Here is a 20,645-nt window from a genome sequence, read left to right as displayed (position 1 = left end):
TGTGGGATGTTCCAAATAGGTGTTTGATGAGCTTTTCTCAGCTTTCTCAGTATTTTTTGCCACCTTTCCCAACTTCTACTGAACGTGTTGCAGTCATGAAATTCTAAGTTAATTATTATTTGGCAAAAAAACAATTAAGTTTACCAGTTTGAACATAAAATGTTGTTTTGTAGTGTATTCAATTGAATATGGGTTGAGAAGGATTTTCAAATCGTTGTATTTTGTTTTTATTTACATTTTACACAATTTCCCAAATTCAACCGAATTCGGTTTGTAGAAACAGTATATTTATGTACCGTATTTTCCGGACTATAAGTCGCTCCGGAGTATAAGTCGCACCAGCCATAAAATGCCCCAAAAAGTGAAAAAAACATATATAAGTCGCTCCGGAGTATAAGTCGCATTTTGGGGGGCAATTTATTCGACAAAATCCCACACCAAAAACAGTCATGAACGAGCAACAACAGGCTAAACAATAGCAACAACAGGCTAAACGATAGGTATGCTAACGTGACAAATACAAACAAAGAGCTGAGAATGGGCCTGACGTAACATATAGAGTGATTAAGGACAACTATTACATGAATAACATGTTTATAAAACCATCGGTGTCACTCCAATTCATTAAATAGCAACAACAGGCTAAACGATAGGTATGCTAACGTGACAAACACAAACAAAGAGCTGAGAACGGGCCAAATAATAATAAATAATAATAATAAATATAAGAGGAGCAAAAAGAGAGCAAGTGTACATACAGCAGACAGTGGACTTGGATATGGTGCTTTAAAGTGTTAATTGCTTTATTTGATGTTTTCTCTATTTTTTATGTTTTGAATATGTTCAAGATAAAGATATAAAAGCATGTGAAGTGATCAACTATATTAAAAATAACATGGGAAGTGGTCAATATACTTGTAAGTAAGTGATGTCTTAATGCTCAAGTAAAAATTTGTGAAATAAAACATATAAGTCGCTCCTGAGTATAAGTCGCCCCCCCACCCAAACTATGAAAAAAAGCGCGACTTATAGTCCGGAAATTACGGTATTCATTCACTGAATTAAGGCTTTATAAACTCTCATCCATACTTTTATGCTTCATAAACCATTCCCACAACTTTACAGTAAATAAAAGAAAAAAAATACTGTATTTTCTGCACTATAAAGCACACTGGATTATAAACCGTACCTTCATTAAATGTTTTATTTTAGAAATATTTACATATATAGGGCTCAGTGGTTTAAAAGGCGCATCTAATAGAATTAATAGTTAGATGTTACTGTAGCTAACTGGGGTTGACTGGGGTTGCATTATGTATCCACTAGATGGAGCTGTGCTAAAGGGAATGTCAAACCAGTCAATGAGGTATTCAGTCAAACTTTATATATGGCAAACTTTATATACAATACGACATACAATACACACATTTCACAATAACACAACATTATTGTGCTTATTTACATATCCCCTGCCCACGCATCCGTCAAATTCTTCCTCTTACGTGTCCGAATTGAAGTTTTTTTGAACGGTTGAATGATATAGTATACAAACATTGCACAAAAACACGACGTTATTCAAACATTAATGTGTATATTTACATATCCCCATCGACGAATCTGTCGACTTTTTAATCTTCCGTGTCCGAATTAAAGTTTTTTTGAATGGTTGAACGATATACAATACAAACATTGCACAATAACGCAACGTTCAAACATTAATGTACATATTTACATATCCCCATCCACAAATCTGTCGAATTCTTCCTCTTCCGTGTCCGAATCGAAGTTTTTGTGAGCAGTTGAACGATATACAACACAAACATTGCACAATTCGACATTGTTCAAATGTTAATGTACATATTTACATATCCACGTCCACGAATCAGTCGAATTCTTCCTCTTCTGTGTCCAAATTGAAGAGGTTTTTTTTTTAACAGTTGAACGATATAAATACAAACATTGCACAATAACACAACATTGTTCAAATGTTAATGTACATATTTACATATCCCCGTCCACAAATCCGTCGAATTCTTCCTCTTCCGTGTCCAAATTGAACAGTTGGGCGAGTGCCGCATTCATTATGCCCGGCCGGCTTTTCATTATCCGTGGCAGTGTCGGTGCTATTCCCTGGCAGTTCAGCTATTATTTTTGCCTTCGCGAAAGCTCGGACCACAGTTGAGACTGATATATCAGCCCAGGCAACCACAATCCATTGGCAGATAGTGGCATGCGTGTCATTTTGGCGTCTTTATACACAGTTGTGTTGGACTAGGAGTAAGTCAAAGTCAGCTTTATTGTCAATCTCTCCACATGCCAAAGACACACAAAGAAACCGAAATTTCGTTCCCCCCTATCCCACGGTGACAAGACATGGCTCACAACAGACAACAAGTAAACAAGTATAACAAAAGCGTGCTGAATAAATAATGAATAAATAACACAACAACAACAATAATAAACAACAATAAATAAATAGGAGGAGCAGAAAAAAAAAAAAAAAAGGAGCAAGTGCGCGTACAGCAGACATTCCCGAAAGTAGCGCAACAGTGCCGCACGCTACGCAGAAGGGGGTAGCGAGTTCAGGGCCCTAACAGCCTGGAGAAAGAAGCTGTTTGCGAGTCTGGTGGTGCGGGAGCGCAGGCTCCTGTACCTCTTCCCAGAGGGCAGAAGGTCAAACAAAGAGTGAGCCGGGTGACTCACATCTCTGGCAATCGAGGTTGCCTTGCGGGCGACATGGGAGGTGTAAATGTCCTTCAGGGAGGGTAGCGAAGCACCAATAATCTTACCAGCCGTATTCACAATGCGCTGCAGGGCCTTCAAGTTCTGTTCAGTGCAGTTACCACCCCAGACAGCGATGCAACTGGTGAGGACGCTCTCAATGGTACCACGGTAAAATGTAGACAGGACTGCCTGAGGAGCACATGCACGCCTGAGCTTCCGCAGGAAGTACAAGCGGCGCTGAGCTTTCTTTGCCAGTGACGAGGTGTTTTCGGACCAGGAGAGGTCCTCACTGATGTGCACCCCCAGGAACTTGGTGCAGCTCACCCTCTCCACCACAGCACCGTCGATGATCAGCGGCAGGTGTGTTGTGTGACCCTTCCGGAAGTCAACAATCATTTCCTTGGTCTTATCGACGTTCAGCAGGAGGTTGTTGTCCCTGCACCACGTGGTCAGAAGGTCAACTTCCGACCTGTACCGAGTCTCGTCGCCCTTCGTGATGAGACCCACCAGAGTCGTGTCGTCAGCAAACTTCACTATGCGGTTGTCGCTGTAGGTCGCAGTGCAGTCATGCGTCAGCAGGGTGAAGAGCAATGGACTGAGCACGCAGCCCTGGGGGGCTCCCGTGCTCAGCGTGATGCTGGCGGAGATTTTGTCGCCAACACGCACCACCTGAGGCCTCTGACAGAGGAAGTCCAGTATCCAGTTGCAGAGGGAGGTACTGAGGCCCAGCTCGTCGAGTTTGCAGATGAGTCGCTGCGGCACAATGGTGTTGAAGGCAGAGCTGAGTAGTAGAGTAAGGCAGTAAGCACAGTGTTTAACGCTATTACTTCCTGACCATGGTTGCCTTAACACTGAAAACGATGCAACTTTGTAATTTACTAGTCGTGCTGAAACATTTTGGTAGAGCGCCGTGTACAACCAGTATGGATCAACAAATTCACCAATTGGTCCAAATAAAAGGCTATAAAGACTATAAGGCGCGCTGTGTTTTTTTGAGTGAATTAAAGGCTTTTGAGTGCGCCTTATAGTGCAGAAAATACGGTAAATAATATTGTCACATGCCCAACTCCTACCTGGTGGTGCTTTTCCCTCGCAGGCAGCGAGATGCCGCACCTCACGCGCTCGTCCTCAGTCACGTCCGCAGTGACTGTGTGAGCACACTGCTCACAGTCACGCCCTGGGCTATCAGTGCTCATATCGCTGTGACCTTTCTCTTGCTTTCATTGTCTTAAGTAGTAGTTGATCTCAGTCAAGACTGCAAGGTCACACATCACACAGGCTAGGTAGAGTCGCCCTCTTGCAGGACTGCAGCCAAGAGTACTATAAGAATGTATTTAAACACCGTTCTCCCGTCACACCTGGTCGGTTAGTCTCGCTTGCCGCTAATTGTTTTCCCCATTACTTTCTTATAAAAAGACGCCAAAAAGTGAAGCCACAAAAGGTGAAGCGCAAATTGGTGAGGGATTACTGTAGATATGGTTAACTTGCTGGGAGAAAACCATGAAAGAGTAGAACATTAATTTCCTTTTCCTAGTAGGTGGCGTTACTACTACAATGAAAAATAAGTTAATAGGTGTCATCAGGCCAAGCCTCTCATCAAATGTGTAAACATTTTGACAAGATGGGATCATGTAGGTTATGTTAAAGCAGCTTTCAAAGTCAAAGCTCGGCTAGGCCCGATCACACTTTGTGGCACCATAATAGCCACACCCTCACAAAATTCAACATAGAACACGATGCAGGTCTTCAATCTGTTCTGACATATTTTCAGTTGGATCTATTGAAGGGCTCGGTGCCATCAAAAATTGCGATTTCTGTAAATGTGCAAAAATGGGCCAAAATTGGCTATTCAAAAGTTTATAACTCCTTTCCTTTTCATTTTTTCTATGGCTGCAATGGACATATCGTACATTTTGGTGTGCTAAGCCTGCCTGCAAATTTTTGTAGGTTTATGAAAAACGGATCAGGGTTAGTTTTTATTTTCCTCTCTCGGTGTCTCTGAAGGGCCATTTTGTTTCCATCATTTATGACAAAACCCTCACCAGCAGAATGGAATCAGCAGGATAAGATCAACGATTCAATCACAGGTCGTGGGATCTTGCCTAGAAACTATGCCATGTCACTGGGATATCAAAATGGGGCAGAAGATGGCGATGAGGAGGAAGTGGTGGAGTTTTTAACAACAAAAACACAACGCTGAATTTCGGAAATGTGGATTCATGCCGCCTGCTTCCCAAAAGAGGAGATACTGGAAGTTGAGTCAGTGATAAGCGTGCTGTACTACTAACATTTACAAGCACAAAGCACAAAATTGTTCTACTGAAACAGGGAGAAAAATTGTAAGGGGACCAAATGTCTAGTATATTAACAAGATTTTTCACAAACAAAATGTAAACGTTCCATGGAAAGCTGAAGAAGGAAGGGAAAATACAAGACACTTGGACAGCAAACTGCAAAATGTACGTATAACCAAACAGATCATCTCCATAGAATACCAAACCGCAGATGAGCACACAGGAAGAATTGGAAACATTTGCAAATTGAGGTATGTTTAAGCCCTATGAAAATGATTCATGAGCCCAGCTCATCAATTGTCGTAAGATTTGATTTGGTTTCAAATTGTGTTAACACACATTTGGAACTAAATCACCAGCCAAGATCAAATAGCCCCAATAAAGATATTGATCCAAATTGACATTACTGCGTGAGTCATTACCTTTCGTAGTGGAGGGGTTTAAAGTTAAAGTCCCAATGATTGTCACACACACAACTGGGTGCGGTGAAATTTTGCGTGTCCTAATGCTCCTAAGAGTTTTTTTGGGGCTTTATGTCCCTGGCAGGGTCACCCATGGCAAAAGGGTCCTTGGTGAGGGGCCAAATAAAGCACGGCTCACAGATGATTTGTTACTGGATTTCTGTGCCCGCCACGGATTGTCTATAAATAACACCATGTTCAAACATAAGTGTGTCCATATGTGCACGTGGCACCAGGACAGCCTAGGACACAGTTTATCAACGTTGCAACCGTGTCATTGGATTTGCCGCTGTACGTTTTGGACACTCGGGCGAAGAGAAGAGCAGCGCTGTCAACTGATCACCACCTGGTGGTGTGTTGGCTCCAATGGTGGGGGAAGATTGGCAGACCCAAACGTATTGGGAACATCTGGCAGAATTCCCTGTCAGAAAGAGCTTCAATTCCCACCTTCCGCAGAGCTTTTCCCACGTCCTGGAGGAGGCGGGGCACATTGAGTCTGAGTGGACAATGTTCCGTGCCTCATGTTGCCTTGTGCTAAAGAGAACATGCCCTTGAAATGGCTGTTTCAACAAGACAACGACCCCATACACACCGGTAAACGAGCAAAATGTTTTACAACCAACAAAATTGTTTTGGCATGGCCGGCCGAATCCCTGAACCTAAATCCAATCAAAACTTGTAGGGTACCATGAAAAAAGCTGCTTGCTAAGCAAAACCAAGAAATGTGAATGCTTTGTGGAATGTTGTTAATAATTTTGGAGTGGAATAACACCTGAAATGTGCCACAAGTTAGTTGACTTCATGCCTCACAGAGTAATTATTACAGCTGATATTCACAAATTCATAATGTGTACAGTACTTGCTCTTGATGTGGCAGCATATAAAAAAATGTCCAAACCCCTGAAATGTCAATGTTTATTAATGCACCTTAGTGGTAATGTTAACATGACCAGTCGCAAAAGTGGGCCTGACAGGAACAATTAATGATGACCCTTCACAGTGTTACACCTCCACATGAATACAATGATGCGCTCACAGCATACATAAGCTATTTCTTCCACATAAACTTGTATCTTGGTCAAAGATAGATTCCTGGTACCATGAGGAACCAGTCTTCAACTTGCAGCAGCTGACAAAAAGGCTAAATGAAGATGCAGCAAGTCCAGAGGATTGATGTCTTTTAACCTTCGCCAAGAGAGAAGGGACTTGGACTCATTAACGAGAAAACTGTTTATTCTGTAGTAAATAATTGAGTGAAATGAAAGACTGCATGCTGTTGGATGCATTAATGAACAGTATTCATAAGAATTAGGAGCAGAATAAGCTTGACCAATCTTCTTTGACTTTAATCAAATATTTTGGGGAAATAAAGTCTCAGTGCTAAATCATCAACAAATGGACATTGTTGACTGAGAAATTTTGTTTTACTTATTTTCATTGTTTAGGAATGCTGATATGAAGAGCTTGTCACATAAAACGTACAATTCTTGAGTAGTCACCAATACTCAAGCACTGATACTGGTACTTGTGATTTCGCCCAAAAAACAATGACAATCTCAAACAAATACCGTATTTTCCGGACTATAAATCGCAGTTTTTTTTTCGTAGTTTGACTTATACTTAGGAGCGACTTACATGTCAAATTATTAACACATTATTACTTGATCATTAACATATTACTTACTAGTACAGGGTCCGGCAAAATGATCTGACATATTTGTAGGTTTAATAAAATGCAAATAAATTAAAGAAACAAAGATGTTTTTTTTTCTTTCTAAAAGTACATATGCCGTTTTGTTTCATTTCATTTTCATTTTGTTTTCGAATAATGTTATTTTATTTCGTTTCAGTTGCTAACATGAATTGGACTGGTGAGCATCGCGCTTACATTGTGGAAATGTTTATCAAGAAGGAATCTAACTGCAACACAGCGAGCGTTCAGTTTGCGCTTCAGACTTGGTAGACATGATCCCGTACCTGCTCGAAACACAATCTTGTCATGGGTTACTAACTTCAGAGCCAGTGGATCAGCATTGAAACGAGAATCAACCGTCAGAACGCCAGAAAATGTGGCAGCGGTAAGACCAAAATAACGTTATTCGAAAATGAAACGAAAATAAAATTAAACAAAACAAAACGGCATGATATGTACTTTTCAAAAAAAAAAAAAAAACTTTTTTGTTTCTTCAATTTATTTGCGTTTTATTAAACCTACAAATGTGTCAGATCATTTTGCCGGACCCTGTATATCACTTCACATGTTATTTTCACTCTAAACCGCATAAGGGCGCTCGAGGCCTGTGGAATAATTGGAACTGCAACTGACGATAAGTCTGACGTCAGCGCCGCATCTACTTCCGGAGTCAGCTGAATTGTTTATAGGTGACACAGTGGACGAAGATTTCGACGGATTTAATGATTTGGAGTGATACGGATGGTTCGACAAACTTGTTATTTATGTTTGTTATTTTATATATACAGTCAAACCTTGGTTTTCGAACGTCTCGCTTCTCGATCAAATCGGAATTCGAACGAAAAATTCGAGATTTTTTTGCTTCGGTTGTCGAACAAAATTCGGAGGTCGAACCTCGCCAGATGAGCCGAAAGGACCCGAGAAAACCCGACCGCCCAGCCCGGATGCCGACTGACTCCGTTCGTTATTGTATTTTTGTTACTTTGAGGATTGTATTGACAATCATGCCTCCAAAGAAAGCAAATGGGAGCAGTAAAGCCAGCCTATAACACAAAGACGCTCGCTCTTAAAGCAATGCGACAGTGAGCGCCCGGCGCGCTGCGGTTGCGCGATCAGACCAAATTAAGCTCCCTGCGCACTGAGGTCCACTTAAATTTTGGAAAGTACATCAGGACTTTAAAAATATTTTCTAAATTTAAGCGATAATAATGCGACCAGCGCGGTGCAGTTGCGCGATCGGCGGCACGCTACGGTTGCGCGTTAGGCGGCGTGCTGCAGTTGCGCGATTGGACAAAAGTGCGCAAATGAAAAAATGCTTAAAAAAGGCGGGGGGTTTTTGTCTTGGAACGGATTTAATTTTTTTCCATTATTTGTAATGGGAAAAATAGATTTGGAATTCGACTGATTCACTTCTCTAGCCGCCTTCTGGAACGGATTGTGGTCGAAAACCGAGGTTTCACTGTAGTTTATATATAGTTATATAGGCCTGTGGAATAATTGGAACCGCAACTGACGACGAGTCTGACGTCAGCGCCGCATTTGCTTCCGGAGTCAGCGGAGTTGTTTATAAGTCACACAGAGGAAGAAGATTTCGATGGATTTAATGATTTGGAGTGACACAGACGGTTCGATAAACTTATTTATAATATAGTTATTTGAATAACTTAACATGTTACGTCAGGCACGCTCTCGGTTCCTTTTTTATGTGTTTATGTAACAGTAGCATACTGTACCGTTCAGCCTGTTGCCTATTAGTCTGTTCTTGGTGTTGGATTTTGTCAAATAAATTTCCCCCCAAAATGCGACTTATACTCAGGTGCGACTTATATATATGTTTTTTCCCTTTATTGTGCATTTTAAAGCTGGTGCGACTTATACTCCGGTGCGACTTACACTTCGGAAAATACGGTACCTATATATCTCAATACAACAAATTTAAATTACAGCAAATTAATGGCATTTTCTATTATTCTAATTTTTAGTTCCTGATTGTAAAACTGTCACAAAAGCTCGCAATTACAGATTCCTTGAAAAAAGGCTCGGTACTTAGCACAATGTAATGTTTTTTAATGTTTGAACGGCCAATAACAGCTTTTGGGCATTTGACTAGATCCTTTTCTTGAACAAATCCAAGAAAGGCAATAAACTAGTTGCAGTCAGGTGAGGTAAGGCTATAGAGCATGGTACAATGATAAGAATACTAGGGGCAGTTTGATTCATTTAACGTTGGGGAAATCTGTCATTCAGCCCTCCATCCCAAAGTCCTCTGTGAACTTCTTGACCTTGAGCAGATCTTCAGTGTTGACTGTTGGACGAGTTGTGGAAAGAGACCGCAGCATGTCCGTCTGCAAGTGGAAACAAGAAAATCATTACTCTATCTTGTTACACAATTTCAAGGTTCTCACTCTTATCTTGAAATTACTTTCCAGGACTTTACGGGAGCTGTCAAGTACTTTTATAGCACAAGCCAACTTATCACTGGAGTCAGGTCGCGGGGGCAGCATTTTTATTAGGGATTTATTTTATAAGGTTCTCCAGCCTTATGGCAGGGGCTGCTAGTGATCCCGGGATGCTTCATGGGCCTACCTGTAGAATAAGAGATCTGCAGCTCAAATTTATAGTGAACAACTGAGGAGCAGTCGTCCATTTATTTCGTTTTACATTCGTTTTTTTTCCATCATTTTTACATTTCGTTTTACAATGGAGGATTACATATCCAAACGATTTTCAACTATGGATTTTCGGTCAAAGCAGGAGGTCATTTATCAAATAAATGTACTATATTTTTCGGACTAAATGTCGCTCCAGAATATAGGTCGCATTAGCCATAATGCAGGAGGCCAGCTCAGTGGCCTAGTAGTAGAGTGTCCGCCCTGAGACTGGAAGGTTGTGGGTTCAAACCCCGGCCGGGTCATACCAAAGACTATAAAAATGGGACCCATTGCCTCCCTGCTTGGCACTCAGCATTAAGGGTTGGAATTGGGGGGTTAGATCACCAAATGATTCCCGAGCGCGGCACCGCTGCTGCTCACTGCTCCCCTCTCCCCCAGGGGATGGATCAAAATCACATGGGGATGGGTTAAATGCAGAGGACAAATTTCACCACACCCAGATGTGTGTGTGACGATGATCATTGGGACTTTAACTTTTGACTTTAAAGGAAGAGCAACTCCGGAGTTAAAAAGTTTGATTCGGACAACGGGCCTTGGAACGGAGTGGTACGCACGATCGAAAACAAGTTTTTGATTCCATGTGCTTTATTGAGTGTTTTTATGTGTGAAGACTGCTGATATGAGATTTTAATTAAAATTGTTCAAATTAAATGATGAATAAGTCACACGAGAGCAGCGTTCCCCAACCTTTTTTTGTGACACGGTTAGGTGCCGGACAAATTGTGGGGGGGAGGCTGGGGGGGACGTCAGTGCCTCCCCAGTCACTGCTCGGGTGAGTTACCTCAGCTTATCGCGATTGTTGGAGCTTGTGCGCAGCGGTAAGTTAAAGGTTGCTGTTATCGACTGAGTATGTTGCTGTGATCGTGTGCGTCTTTGACACAAAGTGAGTACCGTATTTTTCGGACTAAAAGTTGCTCCGGAGTACAAGTCGCATCAGCCATAAAATGCAAATAAAGGGGAAAAAAATATAAGTCGCACCGGAGTATAAGTCGCATTTTGGGGGATATTTATTTGACAAAATCCAACACCAAGAACAGATATGAACCAACAACAGGCTAAACGATACGATATGCTAACGTGACAAACACAAACGAGGAGCTGAGAATGGGCCTGACGTAACATTAACATTATTCAAACAACTAGAACATAATGAACACGTTTATCAAACCATCTGTGTCACTCCAAATCAATAAATCCATCGATCGAATGCTTCATCCTTTCTGTAAACAACGCCGCATGTGCGGCGTGTTGCTAATGTCGGACTTGTTGTTGTCAGTTACATTTCAAATTATTCCACAGGCCCATATAACAATATATAAACTATATATCAAATAATATAAACAACAAATTTATTGAACCATCTGTGTCAATCCAAATCAATAAATCCATCAGAATCTTCGTCTTCCGTGTCACTTAAAAAGAAAAAAAAACCACAGCTGTTGACTCCGGAACTACGTGCGCCGCTGACATCAGACTAGATATATCAAATAAATGTACTATATTTTTCGGACTAAATGTCGCTCCAGAATATAGGTCGCATTAGCCATAAAATGCACAATAACGTGAAAAAAAACATATATAAGTCGCTCCGGAGTACAAGTCGCATTTTGGGGGAAATTTATTCGACAAAATCCAACACCAAGAACAGACATGAACGAGCAACAACAGACTAAACGATACGGTATGCTAACGTGACAAACACAAACGAAGAGCTGAGACCGGGCCTCACGTAACATTCAGAGTTATTCAAATAACTATTACATAAATAACATGTTTATAAAACCATCTGTGTCACTCCAATTCATTAAATCCATCGATCGTCCTTTATGTCAACAATGGGTGCGCGCCGCTGACGGCGCTTGCACTTCAAAATATTCCACAGGCCCATATAACGATATATAAATTATATATCAAATAACTATTATATATAAGCAATAATATCAAACCATCTGTGTCACTCCAAATCATTAAATCCATCGATCAAATTCCTCGTCCTTTGTCAACAACGCCGTGCGTGCGCCCTGACGACAGCCTCGTCGTTATTACACAGATGTAGTATATGACTATATTGTAGCGTTAACAAAGTACATGGAAAGACGTGGGTTTGTTAACCGATCTTTATTTAACAAAACAAGAGTTCAATGAACCAACAACTACTGAACTGTAGTTGATAAACATAAACACAAACGAAGAGCTGAGAACGGGCCTGACGTAACTTTCAGAGTTATTCAAATAACTATTACATAAATAACACGTTTATAAAACCATCTGTGTCACTCCAATTCATTAAATCCATCGATCGTCCTTTATGTCAACAATGGGTCCGCGCCGCTGACGGCGCTTGCACTTCAAAATATTCCACAGGCCCATATAACGATATATAAATTATATATCAAATAACTATTATATATAAGCAATAATATCAAACCATCTGTGTCACTCCAAATCATTAAATCCATTGATGAAATTCCTCGTCCTTTGTCAACAACGCCGCGCGTGCGCCCTGACGACAGCCTCGTCGTTATTCCACAGATGTAGGATATGACTATATTGTAGCGTTAAAGTACATGGAAAGACGTGGGTTTGTTAACCAGTCTTTATTTAATAAAACAAGAGTTTAATGAGCCAACAACTACTGAACTGTAACGATAAAAACATATACAAGTTGCTATACCAAATAAAATCTATCAAATAACTATAACAAATAGTTCACTTCCATCCCCGGAGGTGGCACTTCCAGCAATGGAGGTGGAAGAGAGGTCCATAGAATCGGACCGGGCGTGCGTAAAAGCCATGTCCGAGCCCAATCCAGCGTCCCCGGACAGCCACCCGGCCGAGCACCGGCCCCCGACTTCCATCCACGGAGGTGAAAGAACTACTAAATCTTGTACTAAATGGTGCTTATTTGTAACAACAGTTTATTCTTTGCATATTTCCCTGCTGGTGATTTGGTTTAAAAAAAATCCCCACCCCCCTTGCTGCCTTCACGGCCTCGCTAGACAATCAGAAACTACTGAAGTCGAACAACATAGACGTTGCTACTCTAAATAAACTATATATCAAATACGTAACTATAACATAAATAAGTACTTTATCGAACCATCTGTGTCACTCCAAATCATTAAATCTCCTGACTCGGAAGTCAGTGAATGGAAGTCATTGTCAGTGAGGCTCCAATTATTCCACAGCCATAGTGCGCTCTCATGTGGTTATAAGTGAAAATAACATGTGAAGTGATCAACTATAGTAGTAAGTAATGTAATAATGATCAAGTAAAAATTTGTGAATAATTTCACATATAAGTCGCCTCCCCCACCCAAACTATGGAGAAAACGCGATTTATAGTCCGAAAAATACGGTATATACATTTCATTGTTACTACTGTCTATCGTTGTGCCGTTTGTCTGATTGCGGTTTGTATCATGTGTGCGCTCCTTTAAGTTTGCCTCGCATCGTGCGAGTAGCCGTTACGCAGCGGCACGGCGACTAACAGTTGCCAGCAAATGTATTTTGTTGTCTCGATGACTGATGTTTTGTGTGTTGCCGAGAGTATTTCATTTATGGTTATTTAGTATAGCGGAACCGTTACACGCAGTTAGTTATGTAATGTGTGCCGTCTACTAGTGTTGTGTGACGTCATAAATTGAGCGTTGACTGATGTGCTGTATTTCTGTCTGTTGCAGAACCACACACCACACACACACACACACACACACACACACACACACACACACACACACACACACACACACGCACACCACACAAACACACACCCCACACACCGTTCATACAATAATCACACACATAAGAATCACATCCACACACCCAGACTCACCCATGTACACTACACACACCTGCTCTCACATCCTTACAACCAAACGTGTGCCTATACCCTTTTGCCAGTATGTCTGTATGCCCCTATGTGCCTGTTACTTTTTTGCCAATAATTCGGTAAAGCAATAAAAACTGAACCACGTCTTCCCTCCTGTGTTCTGACCGACACCCGGGGGTGAAAAGAGCATAACCATCCGAGCCAACCCCCTACACATTCCCCAGGCTCCCCAACAATAGCGGTAGCAGTTTGCATTATTTTATTGCAATGTTTTTCCTTATTCAGATTTGTTTCAAAACTACTGTTACAGTTAGACTTCACTTTGATGGTTATGGCAGTTATTGCAATTTTGTTGTTTATCGCAGTAGATTGGTTTATTTACATTTCAAAAACCAGAAGCCATTCATTTGAAAATGTGATTGCACTTTAGTTTAGTTTGGAGTGACACAGATGGTTTGATTATATTGTTGTTTATATAATTGTTATTTGATATATAGTTTATATATCGTTATATGGGCCTGTGGAATAATTTGAACTGCAACTGACGACGAGTCCGATGTCAGCGGCGCAGCGCACACGCGGTGTTGTTTACATAAAGAATGAAGAATTCGATCGATGGATTTAATGATTTGGAGTGACACGGTTTGATAATATTGTTGTTTATATAATAGTTATTTGGATAACTATTAATGTTACGTCAGGCCCGTTCTCAGCTCCTTGTTTGTGTTTATGTCACATTAGCATACCGTATCGTTTAGCCTGTTGTTGCTGGCTCATGTTTGTTCTTGGTGTTGGATTTTGTCAAATAAATTTCCCCCAAAATGCGAGTTAAACTCTGGTGCGACGTATATATGTTTTTTCCTCTTTATTGTGCATTTTATGGCTGATGCGACTTGTACTCCGGAGCGACTTTTAGTCCGAAAAATACGGTACATTTCAAAAACCAGAAGCCATTCATTGTGTGAAGGCGATGACCTTCACACATATGTTATTCTACACCATTCTCTATTATTGTGTGAAGGTGATGCCTTCACACATATGTTATTCTACACCATTCTCTATTATTATTATTGTGTGAAGGCGATGGCCTTCACACATATGTTATTCTACACCATTCTCTATTATTATTATTATTATTGTGTGAAGGCGATGGCCTTCACACACGTTATTCTACACCATTCTCTATTATTATTATTGTGTGAAGGCGATGGCCTTCACACATGTTATTCTACACCATTCTCTATTATTGTGTGAAGGCGATGGCCTTCACACATATGTTATTCTACACCATTCTCTATTATTATTATTGTGTGAAGGCGATGGCCTTCACACATATGTTATTCTACACCATTCTCTATTATTGTGTGAAGGCGATGGCCTTCACACATATGTTATTCTACACCATTCTCTATTATTATTATTCTTCTATTTTATTCCCGCCACTTTTTTGTCCCGCTTCTTCTTCCACATAATTCATCCGATTCACTCCGTTCCACTTTTGACGTATTCCAAATATTCACGAGATGAGTGCTTCCATTTTTCTCGTTCCGAAATTTTTCCGATTTCGCAAAATTCGCGAATTTACGACAAATTTTTCCCCATTCATTCTTAATGGCAGATTCGACATTTCACATTTATGTCTTTCCACTTTTAAATTCACGTCATTCAGCACATTCAAACCACATTCGGAATGATTCTCGACATTCCCAAAATTGCCACATTCAAAAATTTCACATTTTCACGTTAACAATTTTGACAAAATTTCACAAAATTTCGTTTTTCACCTCTAATTTCTACATTTTTTGACCAATTCAACCCATTCCAACTTTCAACTGTTCATCTTTTGCCTACCTATTTTACACTTTCCCACTTACCAAAATTTCCAAATTTTCAATTTTGAAATTCACACCAAATTCTACAAAATTTTGTTTTTCTACTCTAATCTCTACATTTTTCAAACGATTCAACCCATTCCAACTTTATTCACTTTGGTCACCTCATCCTTACCATATTCACCCCCTTCACCCCCACTTCCACTATGCTTACACAATTCAACCCTTGACCCCCACTTCCAGTGTGGCGGCCATCTTGGATTGACCCTGAAGTGCTCCCATTGAACGTAGAATGAACCGGAAGTGCCCCAAATCAAACCGGAAGTGACCTTAGGTAAACAGGAAGTGACCTCGGGTAAACCGGAAGTGACCCCAAATCAAACAGGAAGTGACCTTTTTAAACCGGAAGTGACCCAAATAAACCGGAAGTGACCTCAGATGGACCGGAAGTGCCTCTAATCAAACCGGAAGTGACCCAAATCAAACCGGAAGTGACCTTATTTCAACATTAAGTGCCCTAAATAGCTACATTTTAGCTAACTTTTGCAATTTTTGTCCGATTAAACCAGTTTCAACATTTTAACACCAAAGGTGAACCTCCTGAAGCCGTTTTTTTTCCTTTTGTTCCAAATTTCAAAAAAATTTGGTGCAATTGCTTTTTCTTTTAATTCCATTCATTCTCTATGGGGATTCAAGATTTGCTCTAACTTCTATATTTTTTAACCGTTTCAACCCGTTCCAACTTTCAACTGTTCATCTTTTGCCTACCTATTCCACAACCTCCCACTTACCAAAAATTCCAAACTTTCAAATTTGAAATTCAACCAAAGTCTCCAAAATTTGGTATTGTACTTCTATTTTCCGCATTTCTCAAGAAATTTAACTCATTTCAACATCATTCGGCATCGCGAACTTACGACAAATTTTTCCCCATTCATTCTTAATGGCAGATTCGACATTTCACATTTACATCATTCCACTTTTTTCTACATTGTTCAACCGATTCAACTCATTCCAACTTTCAACTGTTCATCTTTTGCCTACCTATTCCACAACTTCCCACTTACCAAAAATTCCAAATTTGAAATTCAACCAAATTCTCCAAAATTTCGTTTTTCCACTCTAACTTTTACGTTTTTCAACCGATTCAACCCATTCCAACTTTCAACTGTTCATCTTTTTCTAACTATTCCACAACCTCCAACTTATGAAAAATTCCAAATTTTCAAATTTGGAATTCAACCAAATTCTCAAAAATTTTGTTTTTCTACTCTAATTTCTACATTTTTCAACCGATTCAACTCATTCCAACTTTCAACTGTTCATGTTTTGCCTACCTATTCCACAACTTCCCACTTACCAAAAATTCCATATTTGAAATTCAACCAAATTCTCCAACATTTTGTTTTTCTACTCTAATTTCTACATTTTTAACCGATTCAACTCATTCCAACTTTCAACTGTTCATGTTTTGCCTACCTATTCCACAACTTCCCGTTTACCAAAAATTCCAAATTTGAAATTCAACCAAATTCTCCAAAATTTCGTTTTTCTAATCTAATTTCTACATTGTTCAACCGATTCAACCCATTCCAACTTTTAACTGTTCATGTTTTGCCTACCTATTCCACAACTTCCCGTTTACCAAAAATTCCAAATTTGAAATTCAACCAAATTCTCCAAAATTTCGTTTTTCTAATCTAATTTCTACATTGTTCAACCGATTCAACCCATTCCAACTTTCAACTCTTCATCTTTTGCCTACCTATTCCACAACTTCCCACTTACCAAAAATTCCATATTTGAAATTCAACCAAATTCTCCAAAATTTTGTTTTTCTACTCTAATTTCTACATTGTTCAACCGATTCAACCCATTCCAACTTTCAACTCTTCATCTTTTGCCTACCTATTCCACGACTTCCGACTTACCAAAAATTCCAAATTTGGAATTCAACCAAATTCTCAAAAATTTTGTTTTTCTACTCTAGTTTCTACATTTTTTAACCGATTCAACTCATTCCAACTTTCAACTGTTCATGTTTTGCCTACCTATTCCACAACTTCCCGTTTACCAAAAATTCCAAATTTGAAATTCAACCAAATTCTCCAAAATTTCGTTTTTCTAATCTAATTTCTACATTGTTCAACCGATTCAACCCATTCCAACTTTCAACTCTTCATCTTTTGCCTACCTATTCCATAACTTCCCACTTACCAAAAAATTACATATTTGAAATTCAACCAAATTCTCCAACATTTTGTTTTTCTACTCTAATTTCTACATTGTTCAACCGATTCAACCCATTCCAACTTTCAACTCTTCATCTTTTGCCTACCTATTCCACAACTTCCCACTTACCAAAAATTCCAAATTTGAAATTCAACCAAAATCTCCAAAATTTCGTTTTTCTACTGTAATTTCTACATTGTTCAACCGATTCAACCCATTCCAACTTTCAACTCTTCATCTTTTGCCTACCTATTCCACAACTTCCCACTTACCAAAAATTAAAAATTAAAAATTTGAAATTCAACCAAATTCTCAAACATTTTGTTTTTCTACTCTAATCTTTACATTGTGCAACCGATTCAATCCATTCCAACTTTCAACTTTTCATCTTTTGCTTACCTATTTCACAACTTCCCACTTACCAAAAATTCCAAATTTGAAATTCAACCAAATTCTGCAAAACTTCGTTTTTCGACTCTAATTTGTACATTTTTCAACCGATTCAACCCATTCCGACTTTCAACTCTTCATCTTTTGCCTACGTATTACACAACTTCCCACTTACCAAAAATCCCAAATTTGAAATTCAACCAAATTCTCCAAAATTTCGTTTTTCTACATTTCTCTACCGATTCAACCCATTCCAACTTTCAACTCTTCATCTTTTGCTTACCTATTCCACAACTTCCCCTTACAAAAAATTCCAAATTTTGAAATTTGAAATTCAACCAAATTCTCCAAAAATGTGTTTTTCTACTCTAATTTTCACATTGTTCAACCGATTCAACTCATTCCAACTTTCAACTCTTCATCTTTTTCCTACCTATTCCCCAAATTTCCACTTGCCATAAATTCCACATTTTAAGATTTTAAACTCAACCAAATTCTCCAAAATTCTGAAATTCCACCAAATTCTCCAAAATTCCGTTTTTCACCTCTATTTTCTACATTTCTCAAGTAATTCAACTCGTTTCAGCATAATTCGCCAGCATTCCCAAAGAAGTGATTCAAAGTCTTCGCCTTCACACGCAATTTCTCCAGAAATTGCATTTTCTAGTTATTATTATTGTGTGAAGGCGATGGCCTTCACACATATGTTATTCTACACCATTCTCTATTATTATTATTATTATTGTGTGAAGGCGATGGCCTTCACACATATGTTATTCTACACCATTCTCTATTATTATTATTATTGTGTGAAGGCGATGGCCTTCACACATATGTTATTCTACACCATTCTCTATTATTGTGTGAAGGCGATGGCCTTCACACATATGTTATTCTACACCATTCTCTATTATTATTATTATTGTGTGAAGGCGATGGCCTTCACACATATGTTATTCTACACCATTCTCTATTATTGTGTGAAGGCGATGGCCTTCACACATATGTTATTCTACACCATTCTCTATTATTATTATTATTATTATTATTATTATTATTATTATTCTATTTTATTCCCGCCACTTTTTTGTCCCGCTTCTTCTTCCACATAATTCATCCGATTCACTCCGTTCCACTTTTGACGTATTCCAAATATTCACGAGATGAGCGCTTCCATTTTTCTCGTTCCGAAAATTTTCCGATTTCGCAAAATTCGCGAATTTACGACAAATTTTTCCCCATTCATTCTCAATGGCAGATTCGACATTTCACATTTACGTCATTCCCCTTTTAAATTCACCTCATTCAGCACATTCAAACCACATTCGGAATGATTCTCGACATTCCCAAAATTCCCAAATTCAAAAATTTCACGTTTTCTCGTTAAAAATTCCGACAAAATTTCACGAAATTTCGTTTTTCACCTCTAATTTCTACATTTTTCGACCGATTCAACCCGTTCCAACTTCCAACTGTTCATCTTTTGCCTACCTATTCCACAACTTCCCACTTACAAAAAAATTCCAAATTTTCAAATTTGAAATTCAACCAAATTCTTCGTAATTTCGTTTTTCTACTCTAACTTCTACATTTTTCAACCGATTCAACCCATTCCAACTTTCAACTGTTCATCTTTTGCCTGCCTATTCCACAACTTCTCACCTACCAAAAATTCCAAAATTTCAAATTTGAAATTCAACCAAATTCTCCAAAATTTCGTTTTTCTACTCTAACTTCTACGTTTTTCAACCGATTCAACCCATTCCAACTTTCAACTGTTCATCTTTTGCCTACCTATTCCACACCTTCCCACTTACCAAAATTTCCAAATTTTCAATTTTGAAATTCAACCAAATTCTACAAAATTTGGTTTTTCTACTCTAATTTCTACATTTTTCAACCGATTCAACCCATTCCAACTTTATTCACTTTGGTCACCTCATCCTTACCATATTCACCACCTTCACCCCCACTTCCACTATGCTTACAAAATTCAACCCTTGACCCCCACTTCCAGTGTGGCGGCCATCTTGGATTGACCCTGAAGTGCTCCCAATGAACCTAGAATGAACCGGAAGTGCCCCAAATCGAACCGGAAGTGACCTTAGGTAAACAGGAAGTGACCTCAGGTAAACCGGAAGTGACCCCAAATCAAACCGGAAGTGACCTTTTTAAACCGGAAGTGACCTTTTTAAACCGGAAGTGACCCCAAATTAACCGGAAGTGACCTCAGCTAGACCGGAAGTGCCTCTAGTCAAACCGGAAGTGACCCAAATAGACCGGAAGTGACCCAAATCAAACCGGAAGTGACCCCAAATGAACCGGAAGTGACCTCAAGTAAACCGGAAGTGACCCCAAATCAAACCGGAAGTGACCTTTTTAAACCGGAAGTGAGCTTTTTAAACCGGAAGTGACCCCAAATAAACCGGAAGTGACCTCGGCTAGACCGGAAGTGCCTCTACTCAAACCGGAAGTGACCCAAATAGACCGGAAGTGACCCAAATCACCCAGGAAG

The 20,645-nt window shown here is 39.5% G+C and overlaps 1 protein-coding gene across 6 annotated transcripts in view; it reads right to left on the bottom strand.

Annotated features, from left to right (window-relative positions):
- Positions 1-6,380: 6,380 nt before the first annotated feature.
- Positions 6,381-20,645, bottom strand: part of vps4a (vacuolar protein sorting 4 homolog A) — a 157,370-nt gene continuing 143,105 nt past the window's right edge. For all 6 annotated transcript variants that reach the window (XM_068650942.1, XM_068650944.1, XM_068650940.1 and 3 more), the window contains one exon: positions 6,381-9,517. In XM_068650942.1, the coding sequence (XP_068507043.1) occupies positions 9,412-9,517 (106 nt within the window). In that variant the 3' untranslated portion in view covers positions 6,381-9,411. The remainder of the gene's footprint in view (positions 9,518-20,645) is intronic.

The sequence above is a fragment of the Syngnathus scovelli genome, chromosome 6 (genome assembly GCF_024217435.2).
Source record: "Syngnathus scovelli strain Florida chromosome 6, RoL_Ssco_1.2, whole genome shotgun sequence".
In the NCBI taxonomy this organism is placed as follows: Eukaryota; Metazoa; Chordata; class Actinopteri; order Syngnathiformes; family Syngnathidae; genus Syngnathus; species Syngnathus scovelli.
The sequence above is the reverse complement of the archived record's forward strand: the minus strand, read 5'-3'. Positions and strand labels throughout refer to the sequence as shown.